This window comes from Thamnophis elegans, chromosome 11 (genome assembly GCF_009769535.1).
Source record: "Thamnophis elegans isolate rThaEle1 chromosome 11, rThaEle1.pri, whole genome shotgun sequence".
Classification (NCBI taxonomy): Eukaryota; Metazoa; Chordata; class Lepidosauria; order Squamata; family Colubridae; genus Thamnophis; species Thamnophis elegans.
The window spans coordinates 33,280,736-33,301,790 of record NC_045551.1 but is presented as its reverse complement, the minus strand read 5'-3'; the positions used below and the strand labels follow the sequence as shown (position 1 = coordinate 33,301,790).

Sequence of the window (21,055 nt, the reverse complement as noted above, 5' to 3'; positions counted from 1 at the left end):
TACTGCGTTTTCCTTTGTAAAGCAAAATTATAAAAATAAACTTTTTTTTATCTTTACAAACTTCTTTCATATTTGCCCCTTGTCAGATTTTACCTTTATGATTTCCCAAAAAAGTATGGTCATAGTAGGGATAGCACATATTGGCCTGCTTTTGAAACTGTTCTGAAGCCTTGGTGCAAGATGATTACAACATGCAGTATTAATTGGCACCAAATATATAGAACTAACCAGAAAATTTTAAAATAATGGCAATGAGTTCTAATCTGCTTCCAATCAACAAGGGCACTTGGGAATTGTATACCTAAAGGGCTGCTAGGCCATCTGGATTTTAATAACTCCTCCAAGACTTTACTTTGGGATTATCCTTTTAGAAGCTGTTAATTTAGGATTCCAGCACTGAATGGTGACATCCTATCTATAGAATATTGCTTCCTGATATCCATTTACCATTTTGGCAAAGTTGACCAAATGCTGAAAGTATTCAGTCACATTTTTCAGTAATAATATTAGGTGGACAAGCTTTTAACAGTCATTTACAGATCTAGTAAAGCATAATTTAATAAAATGATGCTGACTGCAAAGGTTGGATAAGTATTTGTGCTCAGTTTCAAATGGTCGCACAGAGGAATTGGATCTCCAACTTCTGAATCTCCAATAGCAGTTACTAGAGGCACTGATGGATGAACATAACAAAAAGTGCAATAAGACCGATAGCGTGAAAAACAATTGCAATTCTGTCTTCAGATTGCAGTGGAAGCCTAATGACCTTTATGATTCATCCATTCAGAAGCAATCTGCCATATTAGTACTGGCTGATTAAGCTTGAGAAACCTTGGCAAGTATCTTCAATTATTTTCTTTTTGTATTCTTTCATGCAGCTTACAGCCCTGATCTGTGGTTTCATTATCAAGCTGAGGAACTGCCTGCACGATAATGGATTCCTGAGGCAGCTGTATACCATTGGTCTGCTGGCCCAATTTGAAAGCCTTTTAAGTACTTACGGTAAAGAACATTGCATGGGGAAAGCATGCAGAGTTATTAATTCCTTGAAGTGTTACACTTAATGAAATATGCATAGATAATGTAGGTCTTATTTTTCAAACACAAACAGGCTCTAGGTAGGTTTAGAATCAAACCATGACGTACAATTAAATTTTAAATTAGACAACAGAATCCAATGCAACTAAAAATCAAAGTTGCTTGTGATAATTATGGACAGGATCCAAATTCAGAAACTGTAATGAACTTGGTGTGTACTGATAAGTTCCTCAAGCAACAGAAGAGCAATTTCAGAAGAGTTGTTCAGCAGGACAAACAAATTTGAACACTGGCTGCCTTTTAGAATGTAAAACTTTTTGTTGGAGGGTACCTAAATATTTGGATTTGTTGAAATTAATTTTAGTTGGATTACATTGTCTCAAACAATGGCAACTCCTTCTAGCTGAAAGCCTTGGCAAAATGGAGACATTAAAGTTGAAACGTCAATCCAAACTTACGAGTTATTTCAGAAATTGGATTTATTTATTTATTAAATGTACATGCCACTGATTTGACAAACCGAAGCAATTTTCGGTGGCTTCATTTCTGCTTATGGTGCTGGCATAAAGTCTGCGGGGAAATGCCTCCATGTTAGCTATCAGTGCACAGACATCTTTATCATATTTATTTATTTATTAAATGTATATACCACTCATCTCACTATTGATGCAACTCGGAACCCATATTAGTATGAGAGTGTGATGTTGGAGCCAGAAGCACGGCTAGTTCCTGTTAGGCTGTAGGATTGTTGTATTGCAATTAAAGTGTGAACAGTAGCCATAGCTCATCTTATCTGGGTTCAGAATCTAAGCAGCTCAAACTTGGTTAGTTCTTGGAGAGATACTTTAGGGCTTTGGCCCCCAACCTTTGGGCCATCAGAGACTAGTTCCATGAAGACAGATGTTTTTCTGCGGACTGGAGAGGGCATGGTTTCGTGTGCTGCCTGCAGTGCGCGGATGAGGCTTCGCTTATTTGCACGGCTTGGTTTCTGGCATGCTGTGGACTGGTGCCAGTCCATGGACTGGGGTTTGAGGAACCCTGCTTTAGGGAATTCCAGAGATACAAGTTAACTAAGAAATTGAAAAGAAAATCCCATACATTATCTCTCGTTTTCAAGAAAACTAAACGAACTTATTCAGAATCACTGGGGCTTTAGCTTGCCTCAAATACTATTTTATTTTAGTTGGCAATAAATGTAAACATATATTTTGTAATATATATTATTAATATTGTGTTCATTTTTTTCATTTAGGAGAAGAACTGGCTATGCTAGAAGATATGAGTGTGGGAATAATGGACTTGAGAAATGTAACGTTTAAAGTAACTCAGGCCACTTCCGGTGCTTCTGCTGATATGCTGCCAGTCATTACAGGAAATCGGTAAAAAATTGGAGTGTTTGTTTGAATGTTTGAATGCTTATTAACATTTATAGGCCGCCCTTTTCCCTGAGGGGACTCAGGGCGGCTCACATAAAATCAGGAAGGGGAAATACAAACAATGACGTAGACACATATAAGTAAAAATAATAGGCAACATTCATTCATCATTCGGGAGGGGCGGCTATCTTTGTCCCCAGGCCTGACGGGCTAGCCAGTTCTTAAGGGCTGTGCGGAAGGCCTGGACGGTGGTGAGGGTACGAATCTCCACGGGGAGCTCGTTCCAAAGGGTCGGAGCTACCACTGAAAAGGCCCTCCTCCTTGTAGTTGCCAGCCGGCACTGGCTGGCCGATGGAATTCGGAGGAGGCCCAATCTATGAGATCTAATTGGTCGCAGGGAGGTAATTGGCAGAAGGCGGTCTCTCAAGTACGCAGATCCACTACCATGCAGGGCTTTATGGGTGACTAGTAGGACCTTGAAGCGCATCCGGAGATCGACAGGTAGCCAGCGCAGCTCGCGGAGGATAGGTGTTATGTGGGTGAACCAAGGTGCACCCACAATCACTCGCGCGGCCGCGTTCTGGACTAGCTGAAGTCGCCGGATGCTCTTCAAGGGCAGCCCCATGTAGAGCACATTGCAGTATTCCAGCCTAGAGGTCACAAGGGCCTGAGTGACTGTTGTGAGAGCCTCCCGATTCAGGTAGGGTCGCAACTGGCGCACCAGGCGAACCTGGGCAAATGCCCCCCTGGTCACAGCCGTCAGGTGGTGGTCAAAAGATAGCTGTGGATCCAGGAGGACTCCCAAGTTGCGAACCCTCTCTGAGGGGTGTAAAATTTGACCCCCCAGCCTGAGTGATGGAATATTGGTCGAATCTTTGGGAGGGAAGCACAACAGCCACTCGGTCTTTTCTGGGTTGAGTACAAGCTTGTTAGCCCTCATCCAGTCCATAACGGCCTCAAGGCCTCGGTTCATCACGTCTGCCGCTTCATTGAGTTGGCACGGGGCGGACAGATACAACTGGGTATCGTCCGCATATTGATGGTATCTTATCCCGTGCCTGCGGATGATCTCTCCCAGCGGTTTCATGTCGATGTTGAATAGTAGGGGGGATAAGACCGAACCCTGAGGCACCCCATATGTTAGGGGCCTAGGGGTCGATCTCTGCCCCCCCACTAACACCGACTGCGACCTGTCCGAGAGGTAGGAGGAGAACCACCGCAACACGGTGCCTCCCACTCCCACCTCCCGCAGTCGTCGCAGAAGGATACCATGGTCGATGGTATCGAAAGCCGCTGAGAGGTCAAGGAGAACCAGGATGGAGGGATGTCCTCCATCTCTGGCTCTCCAAAGATCATCGGTCAATGCGACCAAAGCGGTTTCTGTGCTGTAACCGGGTCTGAAGCCTGACTGGAAGGGGTCGAGATAGCTTGCTTCCTCCAAGGACCGCTGGAGCTGGAAGGCCACCACCTTCTCAACAACCTTCCCAAGAAAGGGAAGGTTGGAGACTGGGCGATAGTTATTAAGAACAGCTGGATCCAGAGATGGCTTCTTTAGGAGGGGTCTCACCACCGCCGCTTTCAATGCGGCGGGGAAGTTCCCCTCCCGAAGAGAGGCGGTAGCAACCGCCTGGATCCAGCCTCGTGTCACCTCACTGCTGTTAGTAACCAGCCATGAGGGACACGGGTCCAGTACACAGGTGGAGGCACTTACAGCCCTCATGGCCTTGTCCACATCCCCGGGGGCAACATCCTGAAACTCAACCCAGAGATGGTCTACTTGATCCTCTTGTGCCTCGGCTGGAACTGCAGGGATGGAGTCCAAGTCCGACTGAAACCGAGCAATTTTGTCCGCTAAGAATTGGGCATAATCCTCAGCTCTGCCCTGCAAGGGTTCCCCCGCTTCCCTCTTATTTAGTAGGGAGCGGGTTATCCTAAACAGGGCGGCTGGGCGGGACTCAGCGGACGCAACCAAGGTGGCTATGTAAGATCTTTTCGCTGCCCTAAGTGCCCTGGTGTATTCCTTGGTGCTGGTGGTTACCATTGCTCGGTTCGATTCGGACTTATCGGACCTCCATCGGTGCTCTAGGCATCTCCTCCGGCGCTTCATCTCCCGGAGTTCCTCGGTGAACCAAGGAGGTCTCCGGGATCCGCCGCCTCGGAGGGGCCGTAGTGGCGCAATCCGGTCGAGGGCCTCCGATGCTGCTGAGTACCAAGCAGCAACCAGAGTCTCTACCGGACTGTGGCCGAAAGTATCAGGAATGACCCCAAGCTCCGTCTGGAACCTTAACGGCTCCATAAGTCGCCTGGGGCGGAACCACCTGGTCGGTTCCTCCTCCCTACAGTGGGGGTTTGGTCTCCGGAAGTCGAGCCTCAGTAGGCAGTGGTCTGACCACGACAGGGGTATGATGTCGTTACCCCTCAGACCAAGATCACAAATCCACTGCTCCGAGAGGAATACGAGGTCGAGCATGTGATCCGCTGAATGGGTTGGGCCCCGGATTACTTGGGTCAAGCCCATGGCTGTCATGGAAGCCATGAACTCCTGCGCCCCATCAGAGTTTTCACCGAGCGACGGCAAATTAAAGTCCCCCAGGACCATCAACCTAGGGAACTCAATTGCCAGCTCGGCTACCGACTCGAGGAGCGAGGGGAGGGCTGCTGCAACGCTGTTGGGAGGCAGGTACGTTAACAGCAGACCCACTTGACCCTTGAGGTCCAACTTTATCAGCAGAGACTCACACCCGACAAGCTCCGGAGCAGGGACCCTACGAGGAACTAACGACTCCCGGATAACAATGGCCACACCCCCACCCCTTCCCTGTGCACTTCCCTGAGTGGGAATGGAGAAGAGATTTTGGGAAAGGAAAAGAAAGGAGAAATGTGGAATAAGGAACATTTTAGAACATGTGCTAATTAGTAAGCTGTTTATACTAATGTGTTACTCTTGTGCAACATATAAACATAATTGACCATCTGTTTTGCTTAAGATAAAAATGCAAGCCATGCTATTATTTTTTATATTATGAATGAAGCTCTCGGATAAGGATTTGTACAAGGAATAAATATAACATGCATTGGTACTGTATGCAAGAAGAGAACAAATGTTGTTTTTTCAGTATTCTGAGGAGGACATGTAGTCTTCTCACACAGAACTAGCATATATCTAGTCCAGAATTTCTTAATCTCAGCAACCCTAAGAGATGTACACTTCAAGAATTTCCCAGGCAGTATGATATAGCCTATTCATTCCAGTTTTGTATTACTAACCAACCAACCAACCAACCAACCAACCAACCAGAAAGGGTTAGGAAATTCATGTTATAATAATCAAAGGAGGACAAGAAGTGAGTTTTCATGTAGATTTAAGTTGGCCTAATTTGACCTTGTCTGGGCACATGTAACTATAGTATTGTGGTAGTTAATGTATCCATTCATTTTGAGCAAAGTGCTAATTAATAGGTTGATTATATCAATGTGCTTTTCTTGTGCAACATGGTTTGTTAAGCTTAGCCTCTTGGGCTGATATGACATTCGAGTCAGGTCTTTAGATTCTCTTATTATACTGTATTTTCCATTGCTTTCTGAAAACTGCCAAGAATGGAGATGCTTAGAGTTTTGATTTTAGTTACTGTTAGCAATCTCCTAGATAGCAACATACAGTATGTCTTAAATATTTTTAAAGGGGCTTTTCTGAAAATATTACTATTGCTTGATTAGCTTCACATTTCTTGTCTAAATTAGGGATGGATTTAATGTGAGGATTCCACTACCAAGCACCTTATTCGATGCCTTGCCTCGTGAAATCCAGAGTGGCATGTTGCTGAGAGTTCAACCAGTACTTTTCAACGTGGGAATCAATGAACAGCAAACTTTAGCAGAAAAGTACATACCTATACATTCTCTTTTCTAATCTTTCATGTTTAATAGATGACAGAGGAATTGGTTTTCCTCCTAAATATATACTGAATGAATTTCCAAGAGGTTATTTAAAGGATAGCTCAGGAAGAAGTTGAATGACATGAAAACTTTTGTGGAATCAGTACTTATATGTGTACTACATAGATTTCTACACTTTATAGTCTGCTGATGTTATATTTGAGCCTTGCTGGTGCAGGGGTTAGAGTGCAGTACTGCAGGCTACCTCTTCTGACTGCTGGCTGCTCCAATTTGCCAGTTCAAATCCCACCACGCTCAAGGTTGACTCAGCTTTCCATCCTTCCAAGGTGGGTAAAATGAGGAGCCAGGTTGTTGGGGGCAATATGCTGACTCTGTAAACCACTTAGAGAGGGATGTAAAGCATTTAAAGCGGTATATAAGTCTAAATGCTATTGCTATATTTAAGATTAGATGCAAGCTTGGCTTCATGGAATACCTTGAGACATTTACAACATTATCTAGTAGATCATGCAGTATCCATATTCAAAAGGCAACATGTGACTTGGAGCATGCATGGAGACAGTGGAGGACGGGGAGGCCTATTGTGCTGTACTCCACGGGATTGTAAGGAGTCTGCCACAACTTAGGGACTAAATAAGAAATGGATGCCTGTGTAATGCTTATGGACAATAAATAAGATGTCTTTTTGCCAAGATTGTTTCTCAGCTATAAAAAGCAACCATGCAATCCAGGGAAGTCACAGCTGCTTTAAAGTGTTCTAATATACAGTATGTGCCAGACTCCTTTTGCCTTTTGAATCAGAAACCCTGAAGAATCTAATATCTGGTGCTTGCCACTTCAAAAGAGCTATAGCAAAACCTAAGATAGGAGAATCTATTGTATTGCTTTGATGGCTTTAATAATAGCAGTCTGTATTTGGATTTCCTTATGTTATGGAAGCTACTTTTGTTAAGGAAACAGTAAGCAAGCTATTAAATGGGGTATCTGTTTCTTTATATTATTAGTAGAAATCAATCAGACAATACATGCAGTCTATGGCATTTGAAATTTATTAATCTACTTCAGTATTTTTACTACTGAATTTTAGGGCAAAGTTCTTATAAAACTATAGAATAAGTAAACATAGAGTAATTAAAATTAGTATCACAATAATTTATAAAATCTATTTAAAACACTTGTATAAATGAGTTACCTTGTCTGTTCTGTTTAAGGCAAATGCTAAAATATTAATAATGGAAATGAAAAGAACTATTTGAAAGCTTGCAGATGTTCTCCCATCTTTTGTTTGGAAGATCTATTAATATGGACCTTTAAATTTTTAAAGGTTTGGCGATACCTCCTTGCAGGAAATTATTAACATGGAAAGCTTAGTACGGTTGAATTCCTACTTTGAACAGTTCAAAGAAGTTTTGCCTGAAGACTGTAAGTGTAAATTACAGATATATATATTCAAAACAATTTAAATCAAGAAAAGATCTGCTTTTATATGATAACAAAACAATTAAAAATCAGTAGCTATGTTTCCCGAATATATTGAGGTTTCTTTAATCTCAGTTAATGTTTTGAGTTGGGTTTGGTAAAATGGAACAGTATCAACCTCCTGTGGACAGTCCCTAAACCCTGATATGGAAGTGGTTGTGTGGCCATGGACACATATAGATGCCAAGAGTTAAAAAAATGCAATTCCAATTGAAGTTGATTGATTGATATGCATCATCAACTCACTGCTTAGTGACCACATAAATATTTTCCATGACAATCTAGCCTATGGATGTCAAACTTGTGGCCTCACAAGTTTTGTGATATCTCCCCCTTTTTGGAATTGGTGTAGGTGTGGCCTGTGCCAGATGCATTTGGCCCACGGGCTGCCAGTTTGACACCCCTGATAGATTTTATCCCTAACCTGGTCTTTCAGTTTGTCCAGTACTGCACTTATTGCCACAGTAATGGTGTCCACCTAATTCGCTGATGGTCATCCTCGCCTCTTTCCTTCACTTTTCCCAGCATTACAGCCTTCTTCAGAAAGCTCTAATGCTTCTCATAATGTCCAGTGTAGGATAATTTGAGCCTAGTCAAGTATGTCTTGAGTGAGAACTCAGGGTTGATTTATTCAATGATCTGTTTTCTTGATTGTTTATGATATTCTCAAGAGTCTTCACCAACACCAAAATTTAAAAGCACCAATCTTCTTGTTATTCTACTTCTTCATAGTCCAACTTTCACTTTTATGGAGAATACAATGGCCTGCATGATTCTGATTTTTGTATGTCACTTTGACAGCCATGGCGTTTGAGTACCTTTTTCAAGTCCTTCTACTTACTGAAATGAAAAAGTATAACACTGGTTTTATTTGCTACTTTTTGTTTTGTTTTAAATAGCTGGCAGTCTGATTCCTGCAATTTTATTTATTTATTTATTTTTTAAATTTATTTATAGGCCGCCCTTTTCCCTAGGGGGACTCAGGGCGGCTTACAACATATAGGGAGGGAATACACACAATGACAGTTAAAAGAGAACAACACATAATTAAAAATAAAAAGCAACATTCATTCATCATTCGGGTGGGGACAGATTATGATCTTTAACTCCAGGCCTGACGGGATAGCCAGATCTTGAGGGCTGTGCGGAAGGTCTGGAGGGTGGTGAGGGTACGAATCTCCACGGGGAGATCATTCCAAAGGGTCGGAGCTACTACTGAAAAGGCTCTCCTCCGCGTAGTTGCCAGTCGGCACTGACTGGCGGATGGAACTCGGAGGAGGCCTAATCTGTGAGATCTAATAGGTCACAGGGAGGTAATTGGCAGGAGGCGGTCTCTCAAGTACCCAGATCCACTACCATGGAGGGCTTTATAGGTGGTAAGTAGCACCTTGAAGCGCACCTGGAGATCAACAGGTAGCCAGCGCAGCTCGCGGAGGATAGGTCACTCGCGCGGCCACATTCTGGACTAGCAATGATGATGCCAGCACATTCATGAGACTAAATCAATTCTATGCTCAGTTGTGGATAAGAAAAGGGATATTCATATTAATTTTAGAAATATTGTTCAAGGAACTTAACAGTTTAGAATACTAGACCTCCCCCTTCACTATTGCTGCTTACCTTTCACCAAACCTCTTTTTCCTATGTGCTCCCTCAAAAGGGAAGTGCAACCATTACAAAAGAGTGCTTGTGACCTTCATAGGCAGTTCCCAAAAATCTGAAGGAATCTAGTAGTACTTCTTCCAACTAACACATTTTATTAAAAAATACCAATTTTCATGGAGTTCACCATATCAGATGCGACACATCAGTTGATATGATGTGTAAGAATGGCTTCTGAATTCCTATTATGTATAGTCCCAGTTCCTGAGTGAGTAACGAAGTGAGCTCCTGTTATTTGTCCCAGCTTCTGCCAACCTAGCAGTTCGAAAGCATGTAAAAATGCAAGTAGAAAAATAGGAACCATCTTTGGTGGGAAGGTAACAGTGTTCCGTGTGCCTTGGGCATACGGCTACATGACCATGGAGACGTCTTTGGACAGCGCTGGCTTTTCGGCTTTGAAATGGAGATGAGCATCTCCCCCTGAAGTCAGGAACGACTAGCACATATGTGTGAGGGGAACCTTTAACTTTATAATGTTTAGGAAACAGGTTGTTGGTTCCCAGCTCTGCATACTGATAGTTGATCGGGGCTGGCTGAAGCTTTTCACAAGCTTCCATCCTCTCCCGCCTTCCGCCTTACATTCAAATATCCCCCTCCCCCCGATTGCTAATGTCAGGCTGTCATCTAATGAAGCTTGGATAGGAGAGATGCAGTCATAACAATAACTGTCTGCTGCTAAACATAACCTATTCATTCTCAGATGAAAAAAATGCTATCGGGCCTTTGTTAAGTTGTGTTTATTTTATTTTTCTTCAGGTCTACCTCGATCTCGGAGTCAAACGTGCCTGCCTGAACTGTTGAGGTTCCTTGGACAGAATGTACATGCAAGAAAAAATAAGAATGTTGATATTCTTTGGCAAGCTGCTGAGGTAAGATTTAACAAAGTTAACTTAGTATGTTGTCACTTATCCCCCATGACAATGTTATGTCTTCAGAATAAGCAGCAGTACAGAAAGCTGCAGATCCCTGCATGTTCTATTTTGTTGTGCCATGTTGTTTCCTTGACCAAAAAGATGCAGAGCATTATAGTAAACCCCAATTTCCTTCCAATTTTCTGATTTTAAGATAGGCATAAAAATGAATAAATGTTGACATTTGGTTCCATCGTGGCATGATTTCCTCCAGGATTTAGCAAAATTTTAGGTTCTGGGCACTGTTGGCATAAATTTAGTCTGGGCATCAGAAAATAGAATCAAATTAAAAATGGCTACAATCTTGTAAGGTTTTGACCATTTTTAATATTTCTAACATCAGAATTCTGGAGCTTATTTAAAGGGCTTCAGGATTATATGTGCTTTATCTGAAAAGGAAATAGTACAGGACTAAATTTGATGTGAGGAAGATGCCAGTAAAAAACAGATTAAGTCTGAAAATGGACTAGGTAAGGTTGAGGCCTGCTGAGCAGATTTCCCCAGTCTGTCCCAATGGGAAACCCAGATGGGCAAAGCCTTGGAATGCTGGTGATGGCTTCAGTCTAAGGCCCCTCCCTCCTATCGTGTGACTCATAGTGGAATGTATGCAGCTTGCTCTGTATTTCGCATTGCGTACATATACACAAATCACAACACAATACAGAAGAAATATAGGAAAAGTAGAAACATGTTTATAGACACTCATGTATATAGGAAATGCATATGCACAACCTTTGGGGAAAAGAGCAGACTCATATATACACATCAGATACAACCCATTATTTTATGGGTTGATGAAGGCAAAAACTCCAATGATCATTGTTCATAAAGGAGGTGGGAAGAAATCCAGAAGCCATGCGTTTTCTACCTTGTTAATTTGATGTTAAAGTACATTTATTTGATTATTATAATATTTGATTATTTATATCCAACTTTTATTATTTTTACAAATAACTCAAAGTGGCTAACATATCCAGTACACCTTCCTCCTCCTATTTTCCCCACAACAACAACCCTGTGAGATGGGTTGGGCTGAGAGTAACTGACCCAAAGTCATCCAGCTGGCTTTCATGGCTATGGCGGGACTAGAACTCACAGTCTCCTGCCTTAACCACTAAACCAAACTGGTTTTCCATATATCTCTACATATATTGTAATTGTGTATTTTCTGTAGATATCTCAAGAAATGTTAGAAGTATCTCATTAGCAGCCCCTAATTTAAAAAGAAAATGCTGTGAAACTATTGACACTGTTGCCAACCTGGCTGCCCTAGAAGAAGCCTGACGCATTTTCTACTGAGGTTGATTTGATTTGATTGATTGATTTAATAAATTTATAGGCCGCCCAATCCCGAAGGACTCCGGGTGGCTTATAGAAAATAAAATTTAAAAAAAGAAGAGTTAAAAACAAACAGAGGAAAACAAATTAAAAGAAAGCACATCATGCACCCAGTCTAATCGGGGCTGGACCTCGGTCAAGAGGTCAACAGCCCCAGGCCTGCCGGAATAGCCAGGTTTTGATAGCCTTTCGGAAGGCCATGAGCGTGGGTAGGATCCGGATCTCTGGGGGTAGTTCATTCCATAGGGTCGGAGCGGCTAAAGAGAAGGCCCTCCCCCGGGGAGCCGCCAGCTGACATTGTCTGGCTGATGGCACCTGGAGAAGGCCCACCCGGTGCGATCTTATCGGTCGTTGGGAGGTATGCGGCAGAAGACGGTCTTGCAGATATCCAGGTCCTAGGCCATGTAGGGCTTTAAAGGTAATAACCAGCACCTTGAATCATGCTCGGAGACCGATAGGGAGCCAGTGCAGCTTGCGGACGGTAGGTGTAATGTGGTTGTACCTTGGTACACCCAGTATCGCTCGCACGGCTGCATTCTGGACTAATTGTAGTCTCTGAACACTTTTCAAGGGCAGCCCCATGTAGAGCGCATTACAGTAATCAAGTCTTGAGGTGACGAGGGCGTGAGTGACTGTTTGCAGTGCCCCCCGATCCAAATAGGGCCGCAACTGGTGCACCAGGCGAACCTGGGCAAAGGCCCCCCTGGTCACAGCCGACAGGTGATGTTCTAACGTCAGCTGCAGATTCAGGAGGACCCCCACGTTGCGGACCCTCTCTGAGGGGAGTAAATTTTCTCCCCCCAGGCTTAGGGACGGACTATCTGGGCTGTCCTTAGGGGGCAACATCCACAGCTACTCGGTTTTGTCAGGATTGAGTGTGAGTTTGTTCACTCCCATCCAGACCCTAACAGCTTCCAGGCACTGGCACATCACTTCCACCGCTACGCTGAGCTGGCACGGGGTGGAAAGATACAACTGTGTATCATCCGCATATTGGTGGCATTTAATCCCGTGCCGACGAATGATCTCACCCAGTGGCTTCATGTAGATATTAAATAGGAGGGGGGACAAGACCGACCCCTGCGGCACCCCATAATTAAGGAGCCTAGGGGTCGACCTCTGCCCTCCAACCAACACCGACTGCGACCTGTCGGAGAGGTAAGAGGAGAACCACCGTAGAACGGTGCCTCCCACTCCCACCTCCTCCAGCCGTCGCAGAAGGATACCATGGTCGATGGTATCGAAGGCCGCTGACAAGTCAAGGAGCACTAGGATAGAGGAATGTCCTCTATCCCTGGCCCGCCAGAGATAGCAATAGCAATAATAGCAGTTAGACTTATATACCGCTTCATAGGGCTTTCAGCCCTCTCTAAGCGGTTTACAGAGTCAGCATATCGCCCCCACAGTCTGGGTCCTCATTTCACCCACCTCGGAAGGATGGAAGGCTGAGTCAACCTTGAGCCGGTGAGATTAGAACCGCTGAACTGCAGATAACAGTCAGCTGAAGTGGCCTGCAGTACTGCACTCTAACCACTGCGCCACCTCGGCTCTGATCATCGGTCAGTGTGACCAAAGCGGTTTTGGTGCAGTATCCAGGCCTGAAACCAGACTGAAAGGGGTCTAGATAATCTGCTTCATCCAAGGTCCGTCGGAGTTGAAGGGCCACCACCTTCTCAACAACCTTCCCTAGAAAAGAGATTGGAGACCGGATGATAGTTTTTAAGAATAGCTGGGTCCAGAGAAGGCTTCTTGAGGAGGGGCCTTACCACTGCCTCCTTCAGAGGTTGTGGGAAAGATCCCTCCTGCAAAGACGAGTTCATAATTCTCTGGAGCCAGTCTCGTGTTACCTCCCTGCTGGTCGAGACCAGCCAGGAGGGACACGGATCCAGTAAACAGGTGGAGGCACTCATTGCTCCCATGGCCTTGTCCACTTCCTCAGGGGTGACAAGCTGGAACTCATTCCAGGAAATCTGAGCAAGACCCTCCCTTGGCATCTCCACTGGTACTGTCCAAATGGAGTCAAGGTCTGTCCGAATCTGAGTGATTTTGTCCAACAGAAACTGAGCAAATTCCTCAGCCCGTCCCTGTAAGACATCCCCCGTGTCCTCCCCTTTCAGGAGGGAACGGGTTATCCTAAACAGGGCGGCTGGGCGGGATTCTGCGGATGCAATAAGAGCGGGAAAATGTGCACATTTTGCCACCCATATCGCCACTAAATAAGTCCTAATAAAGCTCTTAATAGTGTTCGGTCGGATTCGAAGTTGCTAGCCCTCCAACATCGCTCTAGGCATCTCTTTTGGCGCTTCATCTCCCGGAGTTCCTTGGTGAACCAAGGTGCCCTCCTGGATCCACTGCCACGGAGAGGCCGCAAAGGCGCAATCCGGTTTAGCGCCTCAGTCGCCACTGTATTCCAGGCGGTGACCAAGGACTCTGTCGGATTGTGGGCAAGAGAGTCAGGTATCTCTCCAAGCTCCTTCTGAAATCCCAGCGGGTCCATCAGGTGCCTGGGGCGGAACCATTTAATCGGTTCCACCTCCCTGCAGTGGGGGAGTAGCTTCTGAAAATCAAGCCTCAACAGGAAGTGATCTGACCATGACAAGGGCGAGATCTCTATTCCCCTTAGCTCAAGATCACGAGAGAAACACTAGGTCGAGCATGTGTTCCACTCTATGAGTCGGACCCTGAATCACCTGGGTCAAGTCCATGGTTGACTCCTGAGCCCCATCAGAGCGTTCGCCCAGAGATGGCAGGTTGAAGTCCCCCAGTACTATCAGTCTGGGGAACTCAACCGCCAACCCAGCTACTGACTCCAGGAGCGCAGGCAGGGCTGTTGTGACGCAGCTGGGAGGTAGGTACGTCAAAAACAAGCCCACTTGAACCCCTAGGTCCAACTTCAAGAGAAGAGACTCACACCCCAGTCTCTGGAGCAGGGATCCTGCGAGGAACTAATGATCCTCGGATAATAATTGCCACTCCCCCACCCCTTTCTGGTGTCGCGGTTGGTGGAGCACCTGGAACCCTTCTGGGCACATTTCTGAGAGGGGGACTCCTCCCTCATGGCCCAGCCAGGTTTCAGTAATACATGCCAGGTCTGTTACCAGTTGCCTTGTTCTGCATAGAAATGGCAATGGTGGGCACTGAGGATTGCAATGCTATAGCCTGACCAGAGAGGTTCACAAGAGAGTTAAAAATTTACAAGAAGCTGGGCTTGGCATTGATGTATATAGAAAAGGGATGGAGCATGCATCATGAAGTTTTATCCACCATTCTGTAGATTTTTACACTTGAAAACCGATATTCCATGGCTGAAGTAGGCAATCTGGGCTCTACCGATGGGATTGTTCAGTGCCCCCAATAAATATGGCATGTCCTCCAAATCTGTAATCTGTATCTAACTAAACTAATGACAATAGGTAGAAGAAGAGGAGGTGGAGAAGAAAGAAGAAGAATATATTGAAGTGATGGATAGCTTTTGCTTTTTAGGAACATCCATGAACAGTAAAGGAACAAGCAGATATGAAATATGCCACAGACTAGGATTTGGTAGAGCAGTCTTGAAAGGCGTAGAAATATATTCAAATGCTGTGATTTGTCTATACCGACAAAGATCAGAGTCATGCAAGCCATAATATTCCCCGTGTCACTCAATGAAAACAAAAGTTGGGATTTAAACAAGTGACATGGGTAGAGTATTGACACCCTTAAACTTTGATTTTGGAGAAGATTCCTGAGAATACTGTGGACATCCAAGAACACAGATCATGGGTTTTTGAACAAATCATCTCAGAGTTCTCACAAATGACCAGTCTCCAATTTTCCTATTTCGCACACATTCTGTAAAGTCCCAGCTTTCCGGAAGAGATTCTAATGCTGGGAAAGATGAAGAACAGGGCAACCAAGGCATGATACAGGTCTCATCAGCCAAGATATGTCAGCTGGCACGGACTAGGAAGTGCCTTTTCTGCTATAATCTCTGTCATCTGGAAAGTTCTCATCCAGAAATAGACTGTATGACTGTATGTATGTATGTATGTATGCATGCATGCATGCATGCATGCATGAATGAATACAGGTGGATGAACTCAGATATTAATGTTGAGTACACTATTGGGAGATATGAAAGAATAGGCTAGGGAAATATGTGGTTGCTAGTAGTCAAAAACAATTTGACAGCACATAATCATACCTAAAATAATTCAAGACTGACTATAAATTCTACATTTCTTGAATTCTAATCTCATCCCAGTTTTGGCAATGAGATTAGCCTAGTAATTCTGGAGTAATGCTATGAATATTTTTGTCCTGCGTTACAGTGGAACTAATACCAAGCATTTCCCACCCACCCCCAGATTTGCCGCAGACTAAATGGTGTTCGGTTTACAAGCTGTAAAAGTGCCAAGGATCGGACTGCCATGTCGGTGACCCTGGAGCAATGTCTCATACTTCAACATGAACATGGAATGGCTCCACAGGTCTTCACTCAGGCCCTGGAGTGCATGAGGAGGTAAGAAGACCTAGTTTGCTTGCGCTTACTTGTTTCTAATCCTGGAGCCCTGTAAACTGCAGATGAGTATTCAATACTATATGATTCAGCTTTTTCTTTACACATATAACTGCCATTGGAAGTAGTCTGAGATCCAGACTCTGAAATTATTTAAACCGTCTCCTTGGACTTGAGATTTAACTGAAGTAATTGCTAAGCAAGTAGATCTTTCTGCTTTACTGCTATGAAAGCTTCACAACTAACATTGTCAAGGCTGCAGTTTTCCTTGGGAGTGAAAATGCAGAATTATTAACTGAATTAAGGCGAAACATCTGCAGGTTGCATTGGTTTCCTATGCTTACTCCTCAGAGGTTTGCCCCTTCAGCAAATTGCCATTATGAATGTTTCATGATACAGCAAACAACTCCATCACAACCTGCTGGCATACTGTGGTCATATCAGTTTAATCTGCTTTCTGAAGCAGTTGACATGTTCACAGTTTCTGTTTTAAATAAAAATCCAATACATTATTTCAAGCACTGCTGAAAAGCTCCAGTTTTACATATGAAGCAAGAAAGGATAAGAAATCCAGATTTAGTGTTTAATCATAGTTTAACTCAGTGTTTTTCAACCTTGGCGACTTTAAGTCCTGTGGACTTCAACTCCCAGAATTCCCCAGCCAGCTCTGCTGGCTGGGGGATTCTGGGAGTTGAAGTCCACAGGACTTAAAGTCGCCAAGGTTGAAAAACACTGGTTTAACTTGACGATAGAGTTCTGCTTTCAACATTCACTTTTGCTGAATGTAAATGTTCCGTGTGTCTTCTCACAAGCTCTCACAAATGTTCAATTCTCTTATCCTTTCTATATGTTTTGCTATTTGACCCTTTCTAAACCTTCAATGGTTTATTATTTTTAAAACCTACGTGCAATGTCATCTTACTTTAGTAAATGTTTTCTAATTCCATAAATCCTATGTAGCAACTACATAATTCCATAAAGTGCAATTGCAATTGTTTCACATTGAGCCAGCAGTTTAAGAATATAGTACTATATCTAATATAAGAGAAAGTATTTTAAAATTAATTCTTACCATTTTATTAGTTGTTCTTCTGATAGCATTCAGTACAATTTAAGATAGTGATCTAATATGGATCACATCAAGGACCAGTTGTATGCAACAAACATTTTTAGCTCATACTATCCTGAGAAAAAATTATCATGTTGTTGCGCTTTGAGCATTTAGGAAATAAAACTATAGAATTGATGTGGATGATGCTACACAGTAGACCTAATAGTAGGAATTCTGTTTTATTTGCTTGTTACAAAATAATTGCTACATTTTGGCATTATTTTACAACAAAGCAATTTTTTTCTGGCAATACAGACATTGCATTGATAATACAAAAATTAAAATTGAAGCAAGGGAATACTCTTTTGTTGATCTGAGTTTGAAAAAGGCTGTTTAGCAGTCAATATTTCTTCTGTAGAATTTCAATTTAACATCTTTTAATAAAATGCTTTTTAAATAGTTGATAATTTTCTAAAATATTTATTGAAAACCTCAAAATAAATGCTACATGTAGTTTAACTTGCCTAAGATATTTACAGACCTAATTCTTCAAAAAAAATCCCTGCCTTTTGGTAGACGTACCACTATATCTTTATTTCTGAAAACGTCGAATACCAAAGTGAATAACATCAGAATCTGGGACCAAAGTGGATAGATTTACTTTTTTAAACTTTTAAGTTCTCCACCCATTTTTCAAGTATATTTTAGGCTGGTAATAGGACATCTATGTGGTTTATTTTAGTTCTTAAGCCACTGAACTAATGCCATGGATTTTAAGAAATAAGTTTTACCTAGCTTCTTCAAGGGAAGATTTTCACTACATTAATAATTGAATTAATTCAATAAACCCAGCATTGAAGCATTATTGAAAGGGTCAAATATCACAATGGTTATTCATGTTCAGTTTGCTTTTCAGAGTTCCCTTTCTTTGCAGCATGTGGAAAGCATGGCACAAACCGCATAGAACATCGCTTAGCCAAATGAGAAAAATGAACATGGAAAACCATTCAAGTTTGACATACATGTATTTATTTTCAGTAGACTACAGTATTCTTTCTTATTTTCTCTTTTTTATTCTCTTTCTCTCTCCTTTATTCTGTAATTGCGCCTTTTATTATTATTTTGAAAAAAATGGCATATTTCCTTATTCTTTATCTTCACACATTCTACTTTCTGTTGTGAATTTTTCAAAGTTTATTTTCTTTCCTCTTCCTGAATCAATTTTTTTCTTTTGCCATCTTGATTCTCTTTTTATCTTTTGATATATACATTGCATGCCTGTGGTTTTTTTTTCTGTTTCTTTTTTTTCCTCCCCAAATCTCTTCCTTTTCACAGTATTGGAACACGGGAGGTAGTCATCCAGAAGAACTTGTGTGGCCTGGTGCCCCTCCGGGATTTCAGGCTAGATCCCAGCCTTCTTTACTCTATTCCTTTATTAGCGCTAAGCCCCAATTTACTGATTGTGTGGCTGTTTCTGAGCATTGCATACTTGGTGGCTAAATTACGTTGCAAATAAAGTAAAATAAACCAAGCAAAAATCCAGTAAAGTGCCAGAATATATATATTGCCACCTGGTACCGATTTGTTGAAAAAGTCTCATAGCATTGTTGCCAAGAATAATGATAGTATGCCTTACAATTTTGTTTCTATTGTACTAAACTTGTAAAATACACATCTGATTCTTTTATGAAAAGGAATTGTATTGAGTGCTTACACTGTCATTGAGCTTCCAGTGCTTGTAATGTAAGTCCAACAGCTGCCTGTTATCTCAGCGATTTAATCAACCTGAAGATTAGTTTCTGTATCATCTATTTTAGGCATTCAAATCCTCCTCCCCTGCATTTATTTATAACTACATACAGCTTTGTTTCACATGTTTCTTGTTATCCAGAAAAAGAAACTATGTCTAAAGAAATTTTTGTATATCCTAAAAAAGTGACAGTCTTGCTTTTCATATTTAAGTGGTAAGGGGGAAAAGGGAAGGGCTTTGTAACATATGTATCTACATATCTGTTCAAGGCATCTTTCTACTTTGATTTATAAGCATTACTTCTACAGTGTTACAATCATCAATACATAAAACTGTGGAGTTCATTTTCTTATAAATCTGTTGCAACACATGAACTTGAAAGCAGTATGCTGCACACAATATATAGAGTCAGTATATTTATATGTTTACTTTCTTACTGCATCAAAAAAAAAGAAAGAATATATGGAAAGAGTAGGCTTAACCATCACCTAATTCCATTCAAATCATTGGAAAAGTATTTTTATAATCTGTGTGATTCAATGCTATCACATGTTAATTAATATTTACATTAAATATTGCCATAAAATGCACTAATAGCTCTTTTGGGTTAATGTTAAACTTTAAATCTTAAGGTATGCAAATGCATTTTAGTGATATCCTGAATCCTAATCATTCAATTTGTAATACAATTATCTTAATTTCTATCATTATAATATTTATTCACCCAAAACATCCCGATAGCATTTATAAATAACATCAGTGTATGCTTAGGAACATGTAAAGATAGATAGAAGATGGATGGATGGATGGATGGATGGATGGATGGATGGATGGATGGATGGATGGATGGATGGATGGATAGATAGATAGATAGATAGATGATAGATGCAGCTAACTATTGGGTATTAAAAAAGCAGCTCCAAGGCTTATAAATAAAATTATTTAATATTTGGTTGTTTATCTGATCTGTTGCATTATATAAATTGTATTGCAAAGATAAGATATAGATGTGTTCTTGATTGGATTGATTTGGATCTTGACAGAGTAGCACAGTAGCTGCTTTCCTGGTAGGTATATGATTCTGTTGCAGCGAAAGGTATAGGGCTCAATTATACTGCATGTTTTTTTCACTTGCCAGGTAATGAAAATATGAGATACTTCCTGTAGATGTCACATAATAATGTTCAATTTTTAAATTGAACCGCAATTTTATTTTTTAAACCACAATAGTTACATCTTGGTAACTAACAAGTCCTTTGACAAATTTATTAGCAATATATTGATCATTTTATGCCAAATCTAAGCATGCTCTTTGGCACATTCACATCATAATCTTTTCCATACCACCATTTTCTTTGCTTATCCAACAAGATCACTTATTCCAAATGTTGGCTTTGACTCTGCATGCATCTGTGTGGCCTTGCAAATGAATATAAGTAGCCCTTGAGTTCTCAATCACACCTATTTTCCCAAGACAATAGAGTTCAGTACATAAATGCAGTCTTGCGTTTAAGGAAGTAATGCTGGGTTGACAAATAGCCAGCTCCCCAAAGAAAACATCCAAGTATGAATTTTCTATGTAGGGAATGTAGTTCTTACTGAGGTGTACAAATTATTTAAATAAATGGAGGGATACATTTGGGAGGCTGGTTTGAAAAACTCAGCTGTCCTGCCTTATATTGTGGCATTAAATATACTAAAGTGCTTTAGACTTAAAATTGTATGTGACTTTTATGTATAGGGGTGTGTATGTATGTATATATACATGCAAACACATCACAAGTTATTAAATCAAGAAATGCATGAATCTTTATTTCATGTATTTCCTCTCATAAGTCTGGAGAATTTTGTTTAAAACATGCCCGGTGGTAGAAATGATGCTGAAACCAAATATATAAATAGTTGTCACTACATACAATAACTACACCAAATAATCGACTATTTAACCCATACATTTAAAACATAATGAAATCAGTTAGACCTATTAATGTAACAATATGTGTGATCCATAAAAGAGAATGCAAATTAAAGTCTTTTATTTATATTTGTATA

At 41.7% G+C, this 21,055-nt stretch overlaps 1 protein-coding gene across 8 annotated transcripts in view; it reads left to right on the top strand.

Annotated features, from left to right (window-relative positions):
* The window catches only part of INPP4A (inositol polyphosphate-4-phosphatase type I A), a 122,593-nt gene that overhangs the window by 99,938 nt on the left and 1,600 nt on the right, over positions 1 to 21,055 (top strand). For 4 of the 8 annotated variants that reach the window (XM_032226337.1, XM_032226336.1, XM_032226338.1 and 1 more), the window contains 7 exons: positions 879 to 1,002; positions 2,291 to 2,417; positions 6,156 to 6,296; positions 7,636 to 7,733; positions 10,209 to 10,321; positions 16,051 to 16,205; positions 18,589 to 20,976. In XM_032226337.1, the coding sequence (XP_032082228.1) occupies positions 879 to 1,002; positions 2,291 to 2,417; positions 6,156 to 6,296; positions 7,636 to 7,733; positions 10,209 to 10,321; positions 16,051 to 16,205; positions 18,589 to 18,769 (939 nt within the window). In that variant the 3' untranslated portion in view covers positions 18,770 to 20,976. Of the gene's footprint in view, positions 1 to 878; positions 1,003 to 2,290; positions 2,418 to 6,155; positions 6,297 to 7,635; positions 7,734 to 10,208; positions 10,322 to 16,050; positions 16,206 to 18,588; positions 20,977 to 21,055 lie in introns of those variants that run through there. The other 4 variants (XM_032226339.1, XM_032226340.1, XM_032226342.1 and 1 more) reach the window with 1 other exon arrangement.